At 39.2% G+C, this 26,926-nt stretch overlaps 1 protein-coding gene across 2 annotated transcripts in view; it reads left to right on the forward strand.

Annotated features, from left to right (window-relative positions):
* Positions 1-26,926, forward strand: part of ANO6 (anoctamin 6) — a 199,484-nt gene that overhangs the window by 118,203 nt on the left and 54,355 nt on the right. For both annotated transcript variants that reach the window (XM_043563491.1, XM_043563490.1), the window contains 5 exons: positions 10,639-10,704; positions 11,706-11,993; positions 12,198-12,311; positions 14,557-14,672; positions 21,493-21,627. In XM_043563491.1, the coding sequence (XP_043419426.1) occupies positions 10,639-10,704; positions 11,706-11,993; positions 12,198-12,311; positions 14,557-14,672; positions 21,493-21,627 (719 nt within the window). The remainder of the gene's footprint in view (positions 1-10,638; positions 10,705-11,705; positions 11,994-12,197; positions 12,312-14,556; positions 14,673-21,492; positions 21,628-26,926) is intronic.

Below are 26,926 nucleotides of genomic sequence, written 5' to 3' on the forward strand. Positions count from 1 at the left end.
AGTGGCAGAATCGATCTATTTTGAATTGTGTTTCATATGACCCTTGACCTCCCTTCTAACATACAAGTTTATGACCAAGTAAAGGTAGAATTCGGGGGATGGTAAAGAGGGTGGAGGGGTCTAGGTAGCATAAAGACCATATAAGCAATCCTGACTAAGTGTTTTATTCATTTAATTTTTTATCTGCACAAGCCATTCCTAAAAGTTAACAGAAAATTCATTTCCTTGAAGTTAGATGAGAATTTTTGTATGGAAATGTAAATTTGTATTTCATATCTGACTTTAAGAATTCTTTAGTATGCAGCAGAAGAATCTGGCTGGTGGACACCATAGAATGTGAGGTTTTTGAGAAATGAGCAATCGAACTAAATTGTATCCAAACTTTCAAATAATGTGAGACAGCTAACTAATTGGTTCCAGATCCTGTGAGCTTTTTAAAACTGTTATCCATTGTTTTAGATGAGTTATCATGAGGCTGGAAATGTTTGCCTAGAAGCCGGAAGAGATCTCTTTGGACATGTTTCAAAGTTCATCAAAAAGTTCTACTACAGTGAACACATTATATCTCTCCATTTACTGAGGTTTTATACATTTTTTTAAGTTTTTTTTTTAATGTTTATTTATTTTTGAGAGAGAGAGACAGAACATTAGCTGGAGAGGAGCAGAGAGAGAGAGTGGGAGACACAGAATCTGAAGCAGGCTCTGAGCTGTGGGAGAGAGAGAGTGGGGAGAGAGAGTGAGCAGAGAGAGAGAGTGGGAGACACAGACTCTGAGCTGTCAGAGCCCGACGCAGAGCTCAAAGTCACAAACTGTGAGATCATGACCTGAGCTGAAGTCGGACGCTTAACCGACTGAGCCACCCAGGCACCCCTGAGGTCTTATATTTTTTAGTAAACTTTTATAACAGTGTCCATGAAGATCTTGTCCATTTTTTTTTTTAATTTCAGGTGTACAATTTAGTGATTCAAGACTTAGATACCACACCTGGTGCTCATCACAATAATTATAATCCTTAATCCCCATCACCTATTTAACCCATCCCACTCTCCTCCCCTCTGGTAACCATCAGTTTGTTCTCTGTAGTTAAGAGTCTGTTTCTTGGTTTGTCTCTCTCTTTTTGCCCCTATGATCATTTGTTTTGTTTTTTAAGTTCCACATATGAATGAAATCGTATGGTATTTATCTTTCCCTGATCTTGTACATTTTTACTATTCTTTTTTAAAAAAAATTTAATGTTTATTTTTGCAGACAGAGGATGAGTGGGAGAGGGGCAGAGAGAGAGGGAGACCCAGAATCTGAAGCAGGCTCCAGGCTCTGAGCTGTCAGCACAAAGCCTGATGCGGGGCTCAAACCCACGAACCATGAGATCATGACCTGTGCTGAAGTCAGACGCTTAACCTACTGAACCACCCAGGCACTCCTTAACTATTTTTATTTTAAAATTGTGTTGATATTGTCAGAAGCACTTTAAATTGTGGTTTGTGATTTATTGTGTATAAAGTCCATTGGTTTTCATAAGTTCTACCAAGAAACCTTGATAAACTCTTTTTAGTTCTAACAACTTGCAATGGATCTTTTAAGTGTTCTCAGAAAAAGACCACATTATCTATGAATGATGAGAGTTTTGCTCTACCTTTGCCATCTTTATACTTCTTTCCTTTCCTTGTCTAGGTGCAATGGCTAAGACCTCTTGAATAAAACCAGGAACACATAGTAGTCACTATTACAGGGTTCCTGATTTTAATGGGAATGTTTCTAAAGTTTCCCCATTAAATATCACAACTGCTATCAAATTTTGGCAGTTTTCCTTCAAAAAAGTTAAAGGAGTCGCCTTCTAGTCCTAGATTGCTAGGAGTTTTATAACTGGATTTTCAATTTTATCAAATGCTTTCTTTTGTATCTATTGAGGGATCACATGGCTTGACTCCTCCTTAAGTCTTATGTGCATTAAATATATGGTCATTTGTGGCCAATAGATGATAACAGTATAGATAACTCAAAAATCATTTATTATTGACTTCAGCTCGCAATGTACATTTTTCCCAGTCATTAGCTCCTTACTTATGCTAATACTACATTAACATAGTTTATTTATAATTCGTTATAAAGTATTTGAGGTCACTTACAGAAATAATATCAAGAATGAAAAGTAATTAGATGAGAAACACAGAGTGACAAATGTAAAGTCCAAGAAAATAAAATGAAGCCAGGTGTCAGTAATAAAGTGACTTTTTAAGTAACCATAGGTCCTGTTCAGAAGTTAGTGTTGAGCTATAAATTTGCCTCTGAGTTTCCTAGTAGCCAAAGAAAATGGGAGATGTTATTAATAATACAGTCTAATGTCTTAACACAATAAAAATAAAACTGTCCAAAAGAAACATAATGTTTTGATAATCTCCCAGAAAGAAATTTATTCCATGGAGCCTCATAAAAGGGAAGCCATGATTGACTAGACTTAACATCTTCTCCAAATTGAAGAACCAAAGGGATGGCAGAAGGGGATTATGAAGAATCAGAACAGTATAAAATAATTCCTGGAAATGACATGTTCACCACAGATAGTCCATGAATTGGAAACCTGAGGCTCATCTTAGGATAGGTTAAGAAGAAATAATGGTAACCATCGTTGGCTGGTTTTACCTTCCCAGATAACTTTTGGTAAGTGTCCTCTCTTCTATTGTAGGGAGCAAAATCAGGTTTAGCTTCAACTCGTTAGCATTTTAGACTAAGGTAGGGAGCCCTTTATATTTTTATCTCCTTTCTTTACACCCTCCTTGCTTATACTAGGATTGTAGGTTAAAAGGAATAAAGTAAACTAGAATCAGCAGTTTCACATCACAGCTACAAAACGTGTCGCCTGGTATAAGCATGTTTGATTTTATTTTTGAGTACTCAGCGTAAGAGCAATGAACCCAAATCTTCTTATTCCCAAAATGGGAAGTGTCCTTGGGCCCAGACTGTCCTTAGAACAGACAAACAAAAAGGACCGTGAAATCCTAACAAGTAAAACCTGATTCTTCTACTTCATCTCACAAAGATGTGGAGAACAGAAAATCCTTTCCTTTCCCTGCCTGGTCCTTCTGAGATCTGGCCTTAGGTTTGAAGGAAGAAGCTGTCATTTGCCCTGTCCCAAACATACACATGTGTCTCACTTTTTAAAAGGTATAAGATGGGGAGAAAGAACTATGCTGAATTTTCATAAGGATTAGGCTTGAAAGGGCTAAACCATCACAAAAGAATAGCTGCTGTATATACATAGAGAAGGCGTGTTTTAAAAGCAGTGTTTCTTAATTTTGTCTGAGAAGAGGCACTTGTTTTGCTCCTTGAAAGTAGATTGTTCAGACAGCATTGTGTACCTACTGAGTCAGAATCTCTAGGAGAAGAGCCCAAAAATCTGCATTTGAAGCCAGTGCTCCAAGTTGTTTGTATAAGTAAGTACATTTGGAAAACCTTGCACTAAAATGTTTACAGTAGTTATCTCAGCAGTGAGATGTTATTAGATGATAGTTTTCCCCTTCTCAGAAAATTTCTGTTTTCTAAGTTACCCACAAAGAGCATTTGTTTCTTTTATAATTACACCTAAAATGTTAATTTATAAAGAAAATTTGAAGTGAATTTCAGCTAAATATTTGCTTCCATTCCATGCTTATTATTTAGAATGCTCATCTTTTTTCTGTCCCCTAGAGAATACACACTACCTACTTGAGTAAATTCCTCATCAGATCAGTCCACTCACATTAAATATTTTATCACCAACATGTGAACTTAAATTAAATCCCAATTAAATAATTTATTCCACTTACCAAACCTTGAGCACATGATATATAACTAATAAATAGCATTTAGAGTAATTAGACGGTAATTTTTTTTGTACAAATTAAGTACCTTTAACTTATTCCTCATTCATCTTTGTAGGCTTAACCAAGATTGGCAAGTTGAAAAATACACTGACAGCATCATCAGTACTTTGCCTAACAAAGCTGTAAGAATATGTGAAATTAATCTATGCATGTGTTTCATTAATCCCAACTGATTTGTGCTTTATTATCATTACAGTGTGTTCAGTAATTTCACTTTGTAGGCATTACAACCCCTATTTTTTTATCCTGAAAAAGCTGGGTGACATAAAGAAAATAGTAGATTGGTGTTTACAATCAGTATTATTGCTGTGTAATTCACAAGCCAGTCTTCCCCACAATGACTTTATTAAGCCAAATGAGATGTGTAATCTAAGGTGCTTAGGGACAGAAAGCTTCCTTAATTATGCCCGTCTGTCCTTTGTGATTTTGATTGCTTTTATTCTTCATTTCTCTGACAGCTGTATTAACCTCTCAAAAGAGATACGAATAAAATTCCAGTTTCTGGGGTGGAATAGAGGTTCTTACCCCCAGCATCATTCTCCACCAATAGTAATAGAATCACATCCATCTTTTTCATGATGTACACAGATCCTCGATGATTACAGTCATTTTGGCTTTACTAGAAGTAGGTTAAAAAAAAAAAAATCCAGGTTACAATGCCGCTGAATTTGTTCCCCTAGAGACAGAAGAATTTATAGCACAGTCTGAAGTATGACTGGGCATTTTTCAGAGCCAAAAGAGTCTAGTTTGGTTATTTTGTGCTGCTAAATACAAACCGTAGACTATAGAGCATGGCACATAGTTTAGGTTCACATATGTAAGGCTTTCCAACAAGGCACATAGATCACTTTTAGTTAGAAATTGTGTGACCTTATATTTCACTTTTTCAACAAGTATTTATTGAACAATGGCCATGTCAGGCAGTATGCAATATTAACTTTCTTTCATTGTAACATGGAAGACAGCGCTACCTTAATTTTTTTTAAATGTCAAGAATGCTGTTGCTTATCTAAGTGTAAATTCTATGGAGAAGCAAAGATGATGATTTTATATTAAACAGATTTAAGCAATCTTAAGTAGTCTTTTCCTGATATGTGCCTGTTTGACAAATACTGTGCATATGCTAATTTACTTTAGCTACCTGACAAACCCAGAAAACTGGTTTGATCAATTTTTAAAATATTCCACTAGTTCTTTGTGAATTGCCTTGCCAAAGGAAAATAACAAGAACTGTCTTATTAAAGTAACTCCAAGGTGATAGATTAACATGTTTAAGCAAATAAAAATGTCCTATCCTTGATTCAGCTGTTTAAGTATTTATAGTGAGTGGTAAAATAGAGGGCATTATAAACCAACTCCAAGGTCTACCAATTATCTTGAGAGAAATCAGGTAAATATCTCAGGAGTTCTTTGTAAAGAACTAGATAAAAACTAAAATAGGATAAATTAGTACAACCTTTCTGGAGGGCAGTATGGCAATACATATTAAAGAACTTAAAATTGCATGCGTTCTTTGATTTAACAATTCTGCTTCTAGGACTTTATCCCAAGGAAATAATAATGGATGCACAAAGACTGTTCTACAATGATTTTCATAATAGTGAAAATTAGGAACAACCTAAATATCCACCAATTTGAGATTTGTTAAATAAATTACAGTACATCTCTCCAAGAGAATATTACCAAGTCATTAAAATGAGACTGAAGAAAAGTATTTCTAAGGTTTTCTGCATCTATAATATTCACATGTGCTGTATACTCTTATCAGTGACCTCCCTTATTATACACAGAAATGAGGGAAAAGCAAGGAAATGTAAAGATGTATTCACAACTTTCAGAGAGTGAAGAGGACACACACACACACACACACACACACACACACATTCTCTTACACACATATACACATTCATCAGATATCAGAAAAGGTAGTCTGAGGACTGGGATGACCAAGCAATACAGGAGAGTCAAGAAGAGGGCTGAGTAATTCAGCATTAAGGTCCATTTCTTGGAGTTCCAGTATAGTAGTGTTATTGGCGACCTACTGGAGGATTAGGGGGTCACTGGTGCACACAGTGTGGAAGCCAAGTGAATTGAGGTTAACTAGTTTTGTTTAGATATTAGGCATTAAAAAAGAGAGATGGATCTCTAAAGCCTGCAGGGGAAAGAGGGTTTTATTATTTATTTATTTATTTATTTAATGAAATAAGGGAAGTTGAGCAAATTTAAAGGCAGAAAAAGAGGATATGGCTAACATGTCTAAGGTTTATTATGGGTCAAGCATGATGCTGAGGACTGTTTACTCATGATCATATTCAATCCTTAAAAAAACCTGGGATAAAGCTATTTCTTGTCCAATTTTTGAAATGAAGCCACTGATACTGGTATGATTTAGATTATTTGTCCAATGTCACAGAATCTGGGTTTGAATTTTGACTCTGCATCTAACCATCATGCCATTATTTTCCAAATGGAAAACCAAATTGGTAGGAGCTAAAGGGGCGATTTGGTAGAGTGAAATCTGAGAGGAGAGAGTCCCATGAAGCCATTAAGGAGTTGTAGCGTCAATTTAGGCATTCCATAGAGGAGGAGACATGTCTTCAGTTCAGCATGTTACTACCACAGTCATGGTGATACAGCTGATACAACCAAGACAGGAGTGGTTTGTGTTTGGTATGTTGGATGACAGAACCGCCCTCCTGTGAGGTTGGTTCATTTCCAGTTCTCTAAACCATCCCCCTTTGTCATCTAATAATTCAGACTCCAAGGTATCTGGAAATCGCTTGATACTCTGGATGTCCCTGAGCTATCTTGTGCTAGCACACTCCAGAATTAAACTGTATCTCTTCTTTGTTATACTCTATAATAATTGTAAGTAAAAGTTTGTGGAACATTTTGTGGGGGCTCAGGAAAGGGGAGCTCAGTTGCTACAGTCAGTAGCAACTCAGTCCATTCCTGTATAATAGGCAGCCATCGATCCACCATCCACTCAATTTATTCATTCATCAAGCATTTATTGCAGGTTTTTTATAGGTCTGTTCTAAGTGCTGAGGATCTCAAGATTAAAAGACACATCTCTAGAGGCAGGGATGGTAATCGAAGAGTAGGTAGGGCCATGGAAGGATTTAATATTCTTAAGGATGGGAAACGCTTAAAGTGTTTGTTGGCTGAGGAGTAAGAGCAATGAAGAGGAAAGAATAAACAGAAAGAGAGAAGATATTGCTGAAAGCTCAAAAGAAGATAGGAAAAGGATGTAGTCTTGTTACTGCAGGAGAAATGGCAGCTAGCTATTGATAGGTAGAAGGGAAGACACTAGCAGGGGTTCACGTGAGTGGCTGCCATTTTCTCTGCAAAGAAGGAGGCAGGGTCACTTGCAGAGTGTGCAAGTCTAGAGTTAGGTGTGGAGTGTGAGGATTACCTTGAAAGTTTGGAACAGCTCCCTGGTGGATGAGTGGGGGCCAGGAAGGAGTGGACCTAACTGTGGTGGTAACTGAATTTGTAAGAACGCCAGTTAACACAGGTGATTTCGTAATGCCAGCACTTATTAAAATAGCCATTTAGTCACCAGAGAAGTCCCTCTTTTGACGGATTCTCCTGCTCTTCTAACTAGAAAGACATTTGTCTACAAGAGTGAATATCTTTGGGCCTGAGCCTTCACATTCTAACTGAAATTTTTCCTGACTGCCTTCTAAGGGATACAGAAGACACAGTCATGGATCCTGTTAATGAGACAGTCTGGGTTGCCCTTTGTACAGCTTCAGGATGAGTCATCTTCCCTGAAGGAGAAGAAGTCAGAGTGTCTGGTCTACTCAGAATACCCACCCCCTCCCCTGTACAGTGATTTAGGTTTTAGGCTAACAAGTTTTCCCCAGTTATGGTTACTGTATCAGTCAGGATTCTGCTGGCAAGTAACAGAAATGAGCTCTAACTTAAGCAGACAATGAGTTCTTCCGAAGAGTGTTAGGGAGCTCACAGGTTCTTCTGAAGGGTTAGACAAATAAGCCTGGAAACCAGGTATTCAGGAGCAGCACTGACTGGCAGTGATGCCCACAATCTGCCATAACCTCTACTTCTGTTCTCTCTGGGACCGGCATTCACTCTCCCAATACCCAGCAAGATGAGTTCTGCTTGGCCCAGCTTCTTTGTGTTGCCAGCTTCAGAGTGAGAGTCTGGAGTGCTTGGTCTGATGGACAAGGCCTAGCTCGTATGCAAATAGCTGAACTTCACAGGAGACCAGGAAGGAGAGTGTCTGAGTTTTTATCTACTCTAGTGGACATGGGCTCTGGGGAGAGTTGAAATGTTGGGTGGCCATAAAGAACAACAAATGCCCATCACTGTATCATGAAACACATGAAGAAATGTTTCAGCCCTTCCATATTGGAAGGTCGTAGGTCACTGGGTGCTGGTTTCTCTATAGTCCCCCTATAGCAAACTATTTTAGATTCTTCTTTTCCGTACTTTACAGGATGCCTCTCAGGAGTGTTTGTAGAATGAATTAAGAAGCATTTGTTGAATATGTTCTTTCAACAAGCATGTATGGAGCAAATACTCTGTGGCAAGCACTATGTTGAACATTGTTTACAGGATCGAAGAATGCTTTTAAGCAATAGTAAAGAAAGGTGCAGTCAGGTACAAGGACTGGACCACCATGCCAGAATGAAAATGTGGGTTAGGATCTAGACTGAAGAAATACTGCTTAGGTAGAAGCAGGATGAGTCTGAAGGAGCTTCCCAAGTTGAAGCTGGGGATATGGCAGGTCAGGTCGCTTGTTCATATTTAGGGAGGTTGGTAGCACTTGCTGGTTTTTCTCTAAATGACCATTGCACGCTCAAATTGTAATAAGCAATTAAAAGTATTACGTTTGGAAAGCCCTTAGACCAGTCTCTGCCATGTTGTAAGTACTGTATAACCATTTATTAAATAAATAAAAATTAAAGCAATGTTCTGTTTCCATACTTCCACAAAATATGTTAGGATTCCACTTGGACTCAAATTTAGCCAAATACTAGGTATATTTTTTTCACCTTTGGTCTTTGTCATACAGCACCCTCTCTTTTCTATTTATTAGCCACTTCCCATGTTCTAGGCACTTTGATAGCACAGCAACTCAGCCACTGCTCTGCCCCTTCACAATCGGCAAGTTGTGAACAGTGCTCCCTGGGCAAAGTCGCCTGACTGCTGGATTACCAAGGCCATGATCCACTAATTCCTCTATCTTGTTAACTGCTGAAATCAAAAAAATGTCTCTTTTTAAAATTTTTTTCTTAACGTTTATTTATTATTGAGAGACTGAGAGAGACAGCATGAGCAGGGAAGAGGCAGAGAGAGAGGATGACTCAGAATCGGAAGCAGGCTCTAGGCTCTGAGCTGTCAGCACAGAGCCTGACACGGGGCTCGAACTCACAAACCATGAGATCATGACCTGAAGTTGGACACTTAACCGGCTGAGTCACCCCTAAGAAATATCTATTTTTTTTTTTTAATCTAGCTTTTTCAGTTGTCTTCAGTGGGAGCATTGGTCCAATTAACTTTCTGTGATGACTAGAAATGTTAATTCTAGTATATGTGTTTTGGGTGGTTTAAATCATACAATCCTCATGAGACCCTCAAAAGGAAGAGTGAGGTTTTTTCTCCATTCTAAAGAGGAGGAAAATGAGGCACAGAGAGTTGGTTTCCTGCCAAGGGTCAAGGAGCTGGTAAGTAATGGCACCAGGATTTGAACACAGGCAGTCTGCTTTCAGGGTTTGTATGCTTCACCCCGTCTTCACTCATTTTCCTGCTTTCATGAAGCACTATAGCTGTGTCATCCTCACAAGTGTGCTTTTAAAAGGTTAAACAAGTTTCTGCCTCGACACGATTTCCTTACAGCTTAGGACACAGCTTGACAAAAGCCTATCCAGGTACAATTTAATATCAACGAATACAGTATATTCTGCATCTTTTCAAATAGCTGTGTAACATGGATGGAGCTGTTATTGATGAATTAGTTCCCAACTTTTGTAGATTTAGAGGACTGTATCTTCATGTGCATTTCAGTCTTGCAGAGAAACATTCCTTTGAATTTTGTCAAATTTGTTTGTGTTATTTTATTGAATTTGTTCAAGGCATGTAGAGATGAAATATACATATCCAAAAATTGGACCATTTGAATGTCTGATATGTCTAGAATGTCAGATCTGGGCTAACTGGTAAATAACATCAGTGAATGGGACTCAAACTCCATTTGTGTGCCAAAACGCTTATAAGTTAAAAAAAAAAAAAAAGTTTCTGGAATTGTGCTGAAGCCACAGACTTTTATGCATCCCAAATAGCCAGAAATCCATGGAGACAACCAGGGCCTTCCAGAGTGATAAGTGAGTCTAAGTATACTCCGTGGCATTTCACCTTGGAATCTAATACCCACAAATCACCAACAGCCAGAGCACCTTCATCGCTTATGTGCCATTTTGAGCAGATATATCTCTTCCTCAGATACAAACTGGTTTTGTTTTTTTCTTCTTTGTAAATTTATTTTGAGAGAGAGTGCATGCATGCATGCACAAGCTGGGGAGGGGCAGAGAAAAAGAGAGAATCCCTACCAGGTGCCACGCTGTCAGTGTAGAATCTGATGCCAGACTCAGTTCCACAAACTCTGAGATCATGACCTGAATTGAAATCAAGAGTCCAGCACTCAACCAACTGAGCCACCCAGGCACCCCTGGTTTTGTTTTTCTTAAAAAAGACTTTTTCTGCCCTTGGTAAAACTAAAGGGCCTAACATAGTTTCCAATTTCTTTTGACAGAGAAAAAGAAGAGCATATGAATCTAACCTCATCTGTGGTGGCCTGCAGTTAGAAGCGACAAGATCGGTAAGTGTTGGACCCTTCCCAATCTTTGGCTGACTTTTGCTCTTGGGAACCTGCGTGTGTTTTGCGTTTGAAACTTGCAACTCCAGCCAGGCCCTAGTTGTAGGCTGGGACAGAGAGTCCGTTAAAATCTGCATTATAGAAGGTGTGTTTGTTTCTGATCAAAGTTAGCACATCTTTTTTAATAGCCAGAGAATGTAATACTGAATGCATGTATAGGTGATTGTTTTCTTCTTTTATATACAAAAAGCAATCATTTACAAAAAAATTAGAAAATGTAAGAATAGCAAAATTAAAAATCCTTTGTATTTTAATCATCCATAAATAACCTTGTGGTCCTCCTAAATTCTTTTATTACCCAAAATATATACATTTTTCCCTTTCAAAAAGGAATTATTTCATGGTTGTATAATTTGCTTTTCTTCCTGTTAATGTGTAGTAAATGCATTTCTACATCAACATCTTTTTCTAATGAACACATAATATGATATTTAACAGATACATAATACATTGAAGAATCTTATAATAGGTTAGAAAATTTTAAATTATCATTAAACTAACACTGCAATGAATATTCTAGTGTTTTTCTTTTTAGTCACCAATTTGGATGGAATGATGGGCAAATTAACAAGTTTGTTTTTCTTTACTTAAAATAATAGTAATTTGGGGACCACCTGGATGGCTCAGTCGGTAGAACATCTGACTCTCGATCTCAGGGTCGTGAGTTCAAGCCCCACATTGGCATGGATCCTACTTTAAAAAACAGTAATTTTATGAGGGGAGTATGATAAGGAGTGTTTAATTACTTGCTCAATAATTTGAACCAAGAAATTATCTTTAAGGCAAATATGTATGATGGCGGGCAAGACTGTTTTTATTTTATCTCCACTTTTCCCAGTGGCCTGTGTTTTAACTGCCAGCAACATAAGAAAAATCCGTGTGTTTTAAAATTATGAAAACAATTGTTTGGTTTCCTGGTTTGTGTGTTTGTTTTTCCAATGTAGATTTTGGATGATAAGCTTGTATTTGTAAAAGTACATGCCCCATGGGAAGTGTTATGTACGTATGCTGAGATAATGCACATCAAATTGCCTCTGAAACCCAATGATCTGAAAACGCGGACCTCAGCCTTTGGTAATTTCAGCTGGTTTACCAAAGTCCTCCAAGTGGATGAAAGTATCATCAAACCAGAGCAAGAGTTTTTCACTGCCCCATTTGAGAAGAACCGGATGAATGATTTTTATATTCAAGATAGAGATACTTTCTTCAATCCAGCCACCAGAAGCCGCATTGTAAGTCTAAGCCAAGTTCAGTTGCTGTCTTGGAGTGATTTGGAACATGCTGTTTGAATAATTAGTGGTCTGGTTTGCTTGGTTTATTTTTGTTTTTAAAAACTGCCCCCCCCCCAAAGAAAACAGATTCTAGTTACAATAGTAAAAAATGGTTTGTTAGTTACACAGAATAAAGCATGCATTCTATTTTGGAATTTTTTTTAGGTTTACTTCATCCTCTGTCGGATCAAGTATCAAGTAAGAGACAATGTTAAAAAGTTTGGGATTAACAAACTTGTCAGCTCTGGGATCTACAAAGCCGCTTTCCCTCTCCATGATGTAAGTCAAATGGCAAAAATGAAATGAGAGAAGGGCTAATCTTCTTGAGCTTGAGTTTCTTCTTCCGTAAAATGAAGATAGTATATTGCAAGACTACAAGCTCATCTAGGGCAGGAACCAGGGTGTTTTGTTCACAGCTGAATCCCAGGCAAAGAGAAGACCCTTGGTTTAAATGAGTGAATGAACAAAGGAATGAAACCATAGCTGTCCCATAGTTCATGTGGAAAGCAGTGCAGTTTAGCAGTTAAGAGCATGGACTCTGGGCCTTGCTCTCCCACTGTCTAGCCGGGTGACCTTATAAAAGTCATTTAGCCTCTCTGTTCTTCAATGTCCTCATCAGTAAAATGGGGATCATAATCATACCTACCTAATAGGGTTAGTTGTCATGAGGATTAGTGAAATTAATCCATGTCACATGTTACAGCCATCCTTGGTGTAGAGTAAGTACAATGTAAGCGTTGGCTACTTTCCTAATTACTGACAGATGTTATTATCAACCAGAAAAGTATTCAGTTCTTTTAAAGCAAAATATGTGTTAGATCTTCTTGTGTATCATTTTCTGTCACAGACGTTTTCCCCCTGAAATATCTTCTCGCTGTGCCCTGGAATATCACAAGGCTTTTAAAAAGGCATCTGTCAGAGTTCTTGTCGTGATGGCAGTACTGCATAGTGTTGACATTTTTTAAGGACTGCGCTCAGAGATGACAGCAGCTCCTCAAATTCAAGAGCACTTCTCTGGCCGATAACATCGTTCATGAAATGAAAATTTTAAAATGTGGCTGCTTCAGACCCTTAATGATTCCATAAATGCAGGGATGTTCTATCGAAGCTCTTTAAATAAATTCTGTCATTGAAATAAATTAAATACAATATTATAGTGCACGGTTGCCTTGTTACATTCACGATCATTTTATCTGAATCTCTAAGACCAAGAAAGCCAAGAGTGAGGTTGATCATTGCTACCGTGTAGTACGTGTTCTTGTGGATGAAGACATTATTGAAATGTACTGTATATGATAATAAACTAGGACACAAAAGAGCCACTTGATACACGTGTGTAAATAGAGAACAGCGAGCTGAGTGGAGAAGGTTCTGAGCTTCCTGGCTAAGAGACCCAACATGGCAGCCCGGCCTGACAGTCCACGTGTTTTATTTATTTTTTTTTTTAATTTTTTTTTCAATGTTTTTTATTTATTTTTGGGACAGAGAGAGACAGAGCATGAATGGGGGAGGGGCAGAGAGAGAGGGAGACACAGAATCGGAAACAGGCTCCAGGCTCCGAGCCATCAGCCCAGAGCCTGATGCGGGGCTCGAACTCACGGACCGTGAGATCGTGACCTGGCTGAAGTCGGACGCGTAACCGACTGCGCCACCCAGGTGCCCCAGTCCACGTGTTTTAAATTTGCACCCAGAAAAATTAGTGATTATAACATGACATGAACTTTGGGGACACTTGCAAATAGCTGTCATGAATATTAATCAGGGATGCCAGAGTTCAATGGTATTCAGTTGGTATCTGCCCATGCCCAGTTCTTTTCCACAAAAGCTTCTTTTAGGTGCAGTGATCCCAAATCCAGGCTAAGGAATGGCCTCCTGTAGTATTTGGAAGGGAAGTGAATGGCAGTCAGGACCCATGTGAAGGCTTAGCTGGTACAGGAGGAAGGAAAATGAGTCAGATTGGAAGAGTGACTGAATTTATGTAGACGCAGGAATCTTTGTTTCTTTGAATAAGCTAAGTGTGTCACTTGTCAAAGTTCTTTGTGTTTTATATTCTACGTGTTGTCACAGAATAACTGCTGAATTGGGGGGGCGGGTACGAAGATGCTGGGGTTTTAGAATTGACCTTGGCACTAACTAGTTAAGGCCCTGGTTCCCCCGGGCATCTAAGGAGGGTGCTGGATTATCAGGTGTTCCTGCACTGTGGCAATTTGGGCATTTGAATAGCCCAATTTTTAACTGTTTAGGAGTGGCACATTATAGGACATAAAGCCTCTCTGGGTCTCCCACCAGGTACCTGAGGTGTTCTCCAGGATTGTAACAACCAAGCATTCCTCCCCACCCACATTTTCAAATGGCCCTAAGTGATTAATAATACCATTGGTTGAAAAACACTAAAAATTAGATGATCTTCCAGTGAGTGCCCCTTATTCAAATAAATGCCTGTGAAGTCTGAGTGCCACATTGACTAAACAGATTTGTGAACACATAGTGATTGTATGTTCCCTTGTTTGCTTCTGCTTCATAGTGCAACTTCAGCCATAAGTCAGAAGATCTCAGCTGCCCGAACGAACGGTACCTTCTGTACAGGGAGTGGGCTCATCCTCGAAGTATATACAAAAAGCAGCCCTTGGATCTTATCAGGTGAGGTGTTGTAGAGAGCATGCCAGTGGGAGGACTCAGGATTGCTCTAATGGCATCTAAGGATGACAGTATACGAAGAGTATGGCCAACGGGGGAAGCTCACCCGCTGAGCTTCATTGCCTAGGGTTTTTACTGAAGCTTCATTATGTAGGCATGACTCATTGAATCACTGCCCATGTGGCTCGGTCTCCAGCCCCTTCCTCTTCCAATATGCTATGGCTCAAAGCCCCAACTCTCTAATCACATGGTTGGTCTTCCTGGCATGGCCAGCCCGCATCCTGAGTAATCCCATTAGCACAAACTAGGGGCCCTCCATGAGTCACCTCATTGGCATAAACTGTTAGGTGTAATCCCAAGGGTTCATCATGAATAACAAAGATATTCCTATCTTGGGAAAATCCAAGGTTTTTTTTGTTTTGTTTTGTTTTTTAACATTTATTCATCTTTGAGAGATAGAGAAAGAGAATGAGTGAGAAAGGGGCAGAGAGAGGGAGACACAGAATCCGAAGCAGGCTCCAGGCTCCGACCTGTCAGCACAGTGCCTGATGCGGGGCTCGAACTCATGAACTGTGAGATGAAGCTAAAGTCAGACGCTCAACTGACTGAGCCACCCAGGCGGTCCAGGAAAATCCAAGGTTTTAGAGGTTACGTCTCAGGAATTGGGAATGAAGACCCACCATATTCTTCATTACACAGGAGTAGATGTTAGATTTAGCTTAAATTGTATGGTGAGGTATACAAGTTTTCATGGCTTTCCTGTATCTGCCATTAGATACTATTTCACTATATCTAACAAGGTGTAATGACTAGCCCAGCGCTTGTTTTTCTCAAAGCACTAATGTCAGCTGCTCTCTAGAAGTTTTTGATGTTCGGATAAGGCTGCTGGAGATAGACCAAAAATAACCAATAAATAAAAATAAGGAAGTAAACAAAATTTCTGATTGCAATGAAGAAAATAACAGTGATGAGATGAGGTGAAGGGAAGGGGGTGAAAAAAGTTCTGTTTGAGCAGGTGACATGAACGGACACATGGATAGTGAAAAGGATCCAGAGTTCATTCCAGGAGTAGGGGCAGCTTGTGCAGTGGCCCAAGCCACAGGGACATCGGCAAGTTTGAGGAGATACTGCAGACCTGTGCTACTTGAGAAAAGAGAATCATGAGACACAGGTTAGAAGGGGGTAGCAGGAGTGTGGAAAAGCATTTAGACATTAAGTACAATGAGAAGCAGTTGTGATATTTTAGATATTCAAATAATTTTACCTGATTCACATTTTGCAAAGACGGTGTGGAGAATGGATGACGGGGGCCACAGGAAGCAGGGAGCCCAGGGGGTAAGCTGTGAGGGTGGCTAGAGGAGAGCTTTTGGGAGCACAGTTGGAATGTGTTAGAGGGGGAGAGTTGACAGGTCTCGGTTATGGCTCAGATGTAGAGCGAGGAGAGGAGAGTCTGGTTTCCCCCAGGTTGGCCTAGGGCCCAGGGCCTATTCTTTCTACCATACCTCAGTACCCACCTACTTGGGAAAACCACTTGACCTTAAAAGTGAGAGTTTCAAACACTGAATAGTTTTTGTTTTGCTTTGTTTTACATTTTATTATGGGAAATTTCAAACATCTACAAAAGGAGAGAGAATAATACAGCAAAACTGCATATGCCTCCCCAGCTCTAAAATTGTGAACCCATAGCTAGTCTTGTTTCATTTTTTTTCTCTGCCTCCTTCCCATCCCTTTCCGTTGAAGCATGTTGAAGAAAATCCCAGATATTGTTATATTTCATTAGTATCTATTTCTAAATGGCAGGGTCTCTTTTAAATGCAACCTGAATATTTAAAGTCATCAAATAATCAGTGTTCAGATTTTCCTGATTGTCACAAAAACTATTTTTGTAAACAGTTTTTTTTTTTTTTAGTTTAAATCAGAGATCCAAACAAGGTCCAAATGTTGCAATTAATGTATCTCTCAATTGTCTTCTAATCTATGAGTTTCCCCTATTTCTTTCTTATTTTCTTATACTTGAGGAGGTTCTCCATTCTCTATATTGCTGATTTCATTCTCCCTTGTGGTGTCGTTGGATTTGTTCCTGTGTTCTGTGCATTTGCTTTCGCTAAGTAATTTGAGCCTCATTTAAAAGTTTGATCTGGGGGCGCCTGGGTGGCTCAGTCGGTTAAGCCAGTTAAGACAGCTAAGTCGGTTAAGACAGTCTCTCTCTGTCTCAAAAATAAATAAACATTAAAAAGAAATAAATAAAAAGAAATAAATAAAAATTTGATCAGATTGCGGTTTACTTGGTACAAGAATACTTGGTGTGGGAGTTTCATACTTATGCCAGAAGGTATATAAGATCCTGTTTCCTTTTGTGTGTGATGATAGCAGCTGTTAATGATCATTGCTTAGATTCATTTCATAAAGGATTTTGTTATTTCATTTGGTCATACTCGAACTTCTTCATTTTTTAACTGGATTACAATTATGAAGACGCACTTTGCTCTCAACTCTGGGTATCCTATAGAATAAAAATTTAAAAGAAGATGATTGTACATGTGTAGACATTTGAAGCTGACATTCATGTGAGATTAGTTTGCTTTTTTTTTTTTTGTTTAATGTTTATTTATTTTTAGAGTGAGAGCATTCACAGAAGCGGGGGAGGGACAGAGAGAAAGAGAGAATCTCAAGCAGGCTGCACACACTGTCAGTGCAAAGCCCAGCCTGGGGCTTAATCCCACAAACAATGAGATCATGCCCTGAGCTTAAATGGAGAATCGATGCTTAACTGACCTAAGCCACCCAGGTGCCCCAGATTAATTTTCTTTTACGTTAAACTTGTAGCATCGGCAGGGTGATGGGTTTGATGGGTTCTTAATCATTCTTTATGGGGTTGTTGTTTTTGTTTTTCTGGTAAAAGAACAATTTCCCCACTATTTTAAGTATATTTTGCTAAGAAAAATACATTTTTTAACTATTCTGTGTCCCTGGTCCACATGCTCCATTCATTGCTTCTCCCTAATAACCCCTGGAGCATTCAGGCTGTTAAACCGTCATCTATGGTCTCCAGGGATTACCAGAAGGGAAACGAGTTCTTTCCCAAAAAGCAAACCAAACAAACCAAAAAAAGCAACCTGGAGGAAACAAGATTTAAAAACAAGAAATTTTTTTAATGTTTTATTTATTTTTGAGACAGAGAGAGAAAGAGCATGAGCAGGGGAGGGGCAGAGAGAGAGACACACACAGAATCCAAAGCAGGCTCCAGGCTCTGAGCTGTCAGCACAGAGCCCAACACGGAGCTCGAACTCACAAACCGCGAGATCATGACCTGAGCCGAAGTCAGACGCTTAACTGACTTGAGCCACCCAGGCGCCCCTGGAGGAAACAAGATTTTGCACAGGAAAAAAAAAAAAAATTCCCTCCAAACTGCCATTTTTACCCTCAGAGTGAGAAAAGAAGCTGTGATATTCGTAATGCAAAGACAGGAGTTGTATAGGAAAGGGTCATTCCAAAGGTAAAATGTAACTCTTGAAATTAAAAATGTGATAGATCGGAAAAACCCCAATTGCAGTGTTAGAAAATGAAGTTGAAGAAATTGTACAGAATATAAAGCAAGCATATAAAGAAATAGAAAATAAAGGGGTAGGTGCAAAATTAAAAGATCAGGACATGCAGTGAATAAATAATAGCAGTAGGAACAAGAACAGAGATAATGTAGGGAGGAAATCAGGTGTCTGAAGAACTGTATTAAAGAACTATAGAGAGCATGATAGGGTCACTCATGTTAAGCAATGATGTCGGGAATCAGGAAGACAGCCAGAGGTGATGAGCTGAGGATAGACAGCACCAGGACATGCTGGTGGTACCAAGAATCAATAATTAGCAAAGCCAAGAGATGATGGAAGAACCAAGAACTGATGATTACTAGAACCAGAAGAGGCCTGGAAAGGCTAAAAAGACTGATTATACTCCTTTAAAAAGGGAAAACTTCTGCAGCGAACTGTCAGATTCTCCAGATTTGGACTCTTCCTTGCCTGACCACATTTGAAAGGCAATGGGCCCATTGGTCTCTTGAACGTAACAAAGACCCTCCTCGGCTTGCATATAAGAAGCAGGAAATGACTCGGAGGGGCTGGGTCCACATCTCAACTGTGTGCTCACGGACTGACTGCATTTGGTTCATTAATTTCTCACCCTCATTGTATCTTGTTTGTTGTGTGATTTTGTATCGTATCTTGTCCCATGTGGCATGTATGGAGCCAAATTAAATGCATAGTGAAATGTCATTGAGTTTGGAGTCCTGAACCTGTTACAATTGTGCAAATCCTGCTTTATAATGAATAAAGCTAACAGTAGGGAAAGACACAACTCATGTGTATGTGGCTTTATAGCACGCTCAGGACAAGAAGTAAATGTGATGAGTCTCCAGGTGGAAGGATCCTACTGAGTACTGAGCCCAGAGGATAAAAATAGAGCCAGCCAGTCACCACACCATAACATCTCAGGACACTGACGACAAAGAGAAGATCCTGAGAACCTTCAGAAAGAGAAACAGGCTTCATTTGAAAGAGCAGGACTCAAAATAACACTGAACTTCTCAATGACAACACTGCAGGTAGAAGAAAAGAGAGCAGTAATTTGAAATTTCCAAGGGAGTTGATTTTTCACTTTACAGTTCCATGTATGGTCAAGCTGTTAATTAAGTGCAATGAATTTTCACAATTTAAATGTGCAAGGTAATGCTCCACCAAGAAAGAGAAAAACATGGCTTTAGTAAACAGAGATTCCCAGCATGAGAGAGGAACAGAGAGATCCCAGGTGACAGCTCTGTGGCAGGGCTAGAGAATCATTAATCCAGATTGGAGAGGATCTGATGGGATTTATTCAAGGAGGTGAAACTGATCAACTACCTCATATGTTTGAACTTGCTGAGAAAGTTACACCTTAGGTCAAAGTCTAGGGCTGAATTGTTGGTAAGTACACAGAAAATTAAGCAATGAACCGCCATGACAATTACTAGAACAATTTGGCCCCTACTGAATATATATTTATAACTCTGATTAAAAATCAAAGCTCAGTTTTTAGAAATTGGTGTTAAGAATTGGGATGTTTTTGGCAGAGAGAGATAATGATCAGAGTATCACATTTGAAGGGATCCTTATTATACCCAGCCTTTCAGCAAGAACTTGGAGGCAGGTTTCTGTTTGAGATTAAAAAGTTCTTTCTGGGGGCGCCTGGGTGGCGCAGTCAGTTAAGCGTCCGACTTCAGCCAGGTCACCATCTCGCGGTCCGTGAGTTCGAGCCCCGCATCGGGCTCTGTGCTGACAGCTCAGAGCCCGGAGCCTGTTTCTGATTCTGTGTCTCCCTCTCTCTCTGCCCCTCCCCCGTTCATGCTCTGTCTCTCTCTGTCCCAAAAATAAAATAAAAAACGTTGAAAAAAAATTAAAAAAAAAAGTTCTTTCTGATCTTCTTTCCTGCAATATAATGTGGATGCCTTTAGAAATAATGAACTCCCTGTCACGGTAAGTATCCAAGCAGGGACTGCCTTACTAGCTCTGTATGAGGCAGAATATTTTTAATACCAAGGGACCAGTAACTTCTAAGATTCTTTCCACTTTTAAATGTGGCATTTCCAGTGTGAATGGTTGATAAGAGCATATTTCAGAAAGCCTAACAGCCAACATGTTGCAAACCCATTGCCAAGCTTTTCTTTCTCAGGCACTACCCTGAGCCTGTCATTTGCCTGCAGTCTCTGAGCCAGACGGCAAAGCCCCAGTCACATAAAAATGGAACACTTTGTTCACCCTGACTCCTGATTCCATGTCTGTGTCAGCTCTTCCTTATCCCCAGGGATGTGGCCTACACTCAGGCAGGCTACAACCTATGGAGCTAGTTTCACAGTTTCCCTGTGACCACGGGTTCAGCCCAGAGATGTTCCTGTGTGAAATCCCCCAAGTCTCCAGGTTATTCTCAGAGCTTAGTCCCTACCAGGCTAAGTCCAAGGACCTCAGCCCAGCTCCATACTGAACCGGAAGTCTCACATAGGCCTCTAAGTAAGCTAAGAGCTTAAGTAAATCTACAGCTTGTATGGACCAGTAATGAGCCAAGAGAGAATCAGTCTAAGAAAGCATCTGCAAGAGTCACCAAAACAATCACGTCACTGTGCTCTCCTCACCCCTGTGCACTTTCTTTATGCCTAACTGAAACTGTCTCCCTCTCAGGAACAATGTGGCAGGCACTACTTCATGCCCTGCATCCTTTCTTCCAGTTGTGCCTCCCTGGCCTCTTTTCATTGACCAGTTTTTAAAACCTAGAAAAAATGGAAGTGCTAGATGTAAGGAGTCCAGGGCAGGGGATTCCTCAGTCATTATTAGTGACTGATCAGTCACTTTCTTGTTATAATTTGTGATTTACATTACATTTGTTCCAAGGAGATTCCCTAGATAAGCAAAAGCCGGTAACTGGGAGCAGATTGTTCATGTTTACTTGTTTCATGCATGTTAAAAATAATCTTTTGGAAAACGTGTCAAATGTGATAGTCTTTACAAAGAACGACGGTAACGTTCTCTATTTGCTCACCATTTAGCACTTTTTCCTTCCTTTGCCCTATTCTAATTAACTTGGCTTCACCAATCTGACCAGTGATCAGTACTTCTATGATATGTAAAATACTTGTTTCCTAATGGAATTTGGGGTCTCTATGAAAATGAATATTTTTTTAAGCATGAGTCAAGTAAGAAGTTTGAGCTTAAAGCCTCCTGTATTTAAAATCAGACATTAATATTAGAATGAACCTGCAGAGGGGTTCCGTGTGACTTCTAAAGCCAATTTCTGTCTTCAGGAAATATTATGGAGAAAAGATTGGAATCTACTTTGCGTGGCTGGGATATTACACTCAGATGCTCCTCCTGGCAGCAGTAGTGGGAGTGGCTTGCTTTCTCTATGGATATGTTAATCAGAACAACTGTACATGGAGGTAAGTCGTGTTTATTCCTTGTTACCATGCCGAAAAGTTGATTGGACATAAAATTAGTTTCAGGGTCTTAGACTGTTTTTGGTAAAAGAAAACTCCTCACAGAGCACTTACTGCCTTGGATGATCTATCCCTTTTGTCCTGAGCATAATAACTAAGTGAAGTGGAAATTTTTTTTTTTTTTTTTTTTTTTTTTTTTTTATAGATAATGCAGCCCAGTTTCTGACAGGAATATTACCCTTAGGAAACATTCCAATTTTTTAAGACAATACTTTGTTTGAAAAAGAGAGGCGGTCTGGAAGGAGAATTGTCCTTGAACTTCTGGCCCCCAGAGGAATGCTTCACTCAGCCCTACAGATTGTGAGCCAAGAGCAGCTTTGATTTCTTCAGGGTTTCATTAGCAAAACTTGATAAAATTGGTGTTTTTGTGCTTTTTTAGAAATAACTTTTTAATATATATTAGGAAATAGATGTTTAAAAATTCAAGTAAACAGTGCTTTTGTTTCTGTTTTACTTTTTGAAAATTAGCCCTTACAGTGTTACGGAAAAAAAATAACTGATAAACAATTAGTTTATGCTTGATGTTAGAATTAAAATACCAGCTGCACTGTTTAAAGGGAAATGGATGCCAGAACACTGAGTATCACCATTACTATTCTGAATTGTGTCATTATTCCTCTGCTTTTGGTAGTCTCCTCAACCTTTAGAAGGGATGCAGCACTGAACCAGGCATTTTCTTGTGTTCACCTGGCCTCTCTCCAGCTCTGACAGCCAGATCAAAATTTCTGGGCACCAGCAATGAGCTAGCTGATGACCAGATTTTTCTAGCCCCAAGCATATCAGCCTGGCTCCCGAGGCAGGAAGCTTACATGGCAGCTCTTATGTATAGGCATAATTATCCATTCTATTTAACAGCGAATTCTGAGCATTTTGTACCTATTATGGCTTCTTAGCTAGAAAGCTGCAGATGGTCTTTGAAGTACTCTTATCTCTTCACTGAAAATAAGAGTTCAGGGCCAAAGGCTGAATTTTGATACCTTGTGCCTAAATTTGTCTTTGACTTCTCCATTGTTTTATATACTGTTCCAACCAAAAAAAAAAAAAAAAAAGAAAGCCATCTCAAAAATATACTTTCAAAGTGCAAGAGTAGCATTTTTACAAGGTTCTTGCATTGTGGCTGTTCTCATTACAATTCATTTTATAAAATCACCCTGACAGTCACACCATGTGTTTCTTACAGTTTCACACAGTTGAACTTACAGAAATCCAGGGGAGGGTCTTGGGGATAACTCCCTGTGCTCAGAATTATTGGGGCTTTAATTACTTACATGAAATATTTTTAAAGTATTCTAAGTATATGCATTTAAATATTTTCAGTTAAGTTTATTGCATGCTGAGTAGATTCCCAGGAATAGAAAATGTATTGAAGGTATAAGGAATAATGATCTCTTACCAGTTTAAGAAAAAGAATGTTACCATTACCCAAGCAAAGTGCTTCCTTTGACTGCAGTCCCTCCCTTTGCACTTTGCAAATAAGAACTACCCTAAATTTTGATTTTTATCATTCCTTTACATAGACTGTATATTCTTTATCACATATATTTGTCTCCCTACCAAATATATTTCTGTGTGCTTTTGAAAATATGTATGTGTAAGTGGAGGACACTATAGGTATTTCCTCTTGTATAAAAGGTCTGTTTGAACTTTATGTCCCCTTTAAATGTAACAGCTTTATTGCGATAGAATTCACATACCGTAAAGTGCACCCTTTCAAAGTGTACAGTGGTGTTAAGTACATTCACAGAGTTGTGCACCTATCCCCACTATCTAATTGTGCAACATTCTCATCACACCCAAAGGAAATCAGTACCCATTAACAGTCACTCCCTAACCCCCTTTCTCTCAGCCCTTGGCAACCACTAATCTACTCTCTGTCTCTGTGGACGTGCTTATTCTGGACATTTCATCTACGTGGAGCCGTACAGTAGGTAGCCTTTTGTGACTGTCTTCTTTCATTTAGCGTACGCTTTTTAAGGTTTATTCATGTTGTAGCTTCGATCAGTGCTTCATTCCACTTTGTGGTCAAATATGCCATTGTGTGGTACATACCATATTGTTTACCCATTCACCCATGTCAGTTTAGGCTGTTTCCACTTTTTGGCTATTATTACTAATTCTGGTGTGGACATTCATGTACAAGTTGTTGTCGAAGAATATGTTCTCAGTTCCTTTGAGAATATATTTTTAAAGAAATGGAATTGCTGCAACAATGCACAGGAACTCTATGTTTAACATTTTGAGGAGCTGCCAAAATATTTTTCGAGGTGACTGCACCATTGTACGTGTGTAATAGCAGTTTATGAGGATTCCAATTTCTCCACGTCTTCACCAACACTTGTTTCTGCTGGGTTTCAAAAATGCATATGTATTAGTCATCCTGGTGGGTATGACATGGTTGGTCATTATGGGTTTGTTCGTGTCTCCCTAATGCCTTCTGATGTTGAGCATCTTTTCATGTGCATATCTGCCACTTGTATATCTTTGGAGAAACGTCTCTTCCTCCTCTGCTTCTCTTAGTTGTGTTGTCTTTTTATTGTCTGTTTTTTTGTCTTTTTTTTTTTTTTCAATGTTTATTTATTTTTGGGACAGAGAGAGACAGAGCATGAACGGGGGAGGGGCAGAGAGAGAGGGAGACACAGAATCGGAAACAGGCTCCAGGCTCCGAGCCATCAGCCCAGAGCCTGACGCGGGGCTCGAACTCACGGACCGCGAGATCGCGACCTGGCTGAAGTCGGACGCTCAACCGACTGCGCCACCCAGGCGCCCCTTTATTGTCTGTTTTTAACTGTTCCTTATCCTGGATAAAAATCCCTTATCAAATACATTGCAAATGTTTTCTCCCATTCTGTGGATCGCCTTTTTCACTTGCTTGGTGGTGTCCTTTGAAGCACAACCGTTTTAATTTCAAGGAGTTTAGTTTACCTAGTATTTTGTTCCCTTACTGTTTGTGCTTTTGGTGTCATATCTTAGAAAGCTTTTGTAATCCAAATTCATGAGGATTTTGTGTTTATCATCTATAAGTTTTATAGATTTAGGTCTAGGATTCATTTTTTTCTGGGTGTATATCCAGGTGTCCCAGCACCATTTTTATTTTTTATTTATTTATTTTTTTTTATGAAATTTATTGACAAATTGGTTTCCATACAACACCCAGTGCTCATCCCAAAAGGTGCCCTCCTCAATACCCATCACCCATCCTCCCCTCCCTCCCACCCCCCATCAACCCTCAGTTTGTTCTCAGTTTTTAAGAGTCTCTTATGCTTTGGCTCTCTTCCACTCTAACCTCTTTTTTTTTTTCCTTCCCCTCCCCCATGGGTTTCTGTTAAGTTTCTCAGGATCCACATAAGAGTGAAACCATATGGTATCTGTCTTTCTCTGTATGGCTTATTTCACTTAGCATCACACTCTCCAGTTCTATCCATGTTGCTACAAAGGGCCATATTTCATTCTTTCTCATTGCCACGTAGTACTCCATTGTGTATATAAACCACAATTTCTTTATCCATTCATCAGTTGATGGACATTTAGGCTCTTTCCATAATTTGGCTATTGTTGAGAGTGCTGCTATGAACATTGGGGTACAAGTGCCCCTATGCATCAGTACTCCTGTATCCCTTGGATAAATTCCTAGCAGTGCTATTGCTGGGTCATAGGGTAGGTCTATTTTTAATTTTTTGAGGAACCTCCACACTGTTTTCCAGAGTGGCTGCACCAATTTGCATTCCCACCAACAGTGCAAGAGGGTTCCCGTTTCTCCACATCCTCTCCAGCATCTATAGTCTCCTGATTTGTTCATTTTGGCCACTCTGACTGGCGTGAGGTGATACCTGAGTGTGGTTTTGATTTGTATTTCCCTGATAAGGAGCGACGCTGAACATCTTTTCATGTGCCTGTTGGCCATCCGGATGTCTTCTTTAGAGAAGTGTCTATTCATGTTTTCTGCCCATTTCTTCACTGGGTTATTTGTTTTTCGGGTGTGGAGTTTGGTGAGCTCTTTATAGATTTTGGATACTAGCCCTTTGTCCGATATGTCATTTGCGAATATCTTTTCCCATTCCGTTGGTTGCCTTTTAGTTTTGTTGGTTGTTTCCTTGGCTGTGCAGAAGCTTTTTATCTTCATAAGGTCCCAGTAATTCACTTTTGTTTTTAATTCCCTTGCCTTTGGGGATGTGTCGAGTAAGAGATTGCTACGGCTGAGGTCAGAGAGGTCTTTTCCTGCTTTCTCCTCTAAGGTTTTGATGGTTTCCTGTCTCACATTTAGGTCCTTTATCCATTTTGAGTTTATTTTTGTGAATGGCCCAGCACCATTTTTAAAAAGACTGTTCTTTTCCTATTGGATTGTCTTGGCTCCATTGTCAAAAAACCAATTGGCTATAAGTGTAAGAGTTTATGGACACTCAATTCTTTTCCATTGATCTTTATGTCTGTGTGATCTGTATTTTTGCAAATACACACGAGATCGATTACTGTAGCTTTGTTAGTAAGTTTTGAAATTGAAAACTTTTTTTTTCTTTTTCAAGATTGTTTTGGCCATTCTGGATCCCTTACATTCCATGTTCATTTTAGGATCAGCTTGTCCATTTTTTTAAAAAAGCAAGAATTGGGGCGCCTGGGTGGCTCAGTCGGTTGAGCATCCGACTTCGGCCCAGGTCATGATCTCGCGGTCCGTGAGTTCGAGCCCCGCGTTGGGCTCTGTGCTGACAGCTCAGAGCCTGGAGCCTGTTTCAGATTCTGTGTCTCCCTCTCTATCTGGCCCTCCCCCGTTCATGCTCTGTCTCTCTCTGTCTCAAAAATAAACGTTAAAAAAAAAAAAAAAAAAGACAGAGAAGGAGAATAGCCAACATTTATTTAAAAAAAAAAAAAAGCAAGAATTGCATTAAATTATTTTTAATTCTATTAACAAACTGTTTTGTATTTTTTAGTGTATAAGTTTCACACTTCATTTCTCAGATTTATTCTAAATATTTTATTCTTTTTTGATGCTATTACAAATGAAATTGTTTCCTTTATTTTTGGATTACTCATTGCTAGTGTATAGAAATATAATTGGTTTTTGTATATTGATTTTGTGTCCTGTAACCTCGATGGGCTGGCTTATTAATTTTAATAGTTCTTTGGTACATTTCTTAGAATTTTAATACACACTATATGTCATCTGGAATTGAAATAGTTTATTTCTTTCTAGTCTGGAGGCTTTTAGTTTATTTTCCTTGTGTAGTTGCCATGATTAGATTTGCCAGTA

This window comes from Prionailurus bengalensis, chromosome B4 (assembly GCF_016509475.1).
Source record: "Prionailurus bengalensis isolate Pbe53 chromosome B4, Fcat_Pben_1.1_paternal_pri, whole genome shotgun sequence".
NCBI classification, from domain to species: domain Eukaryota; kingdom Metazoa; phylum Chordata; class Mammalia; order Carnivora; family Felidae; genus Prionailurus; species Prionailurus bengalensis.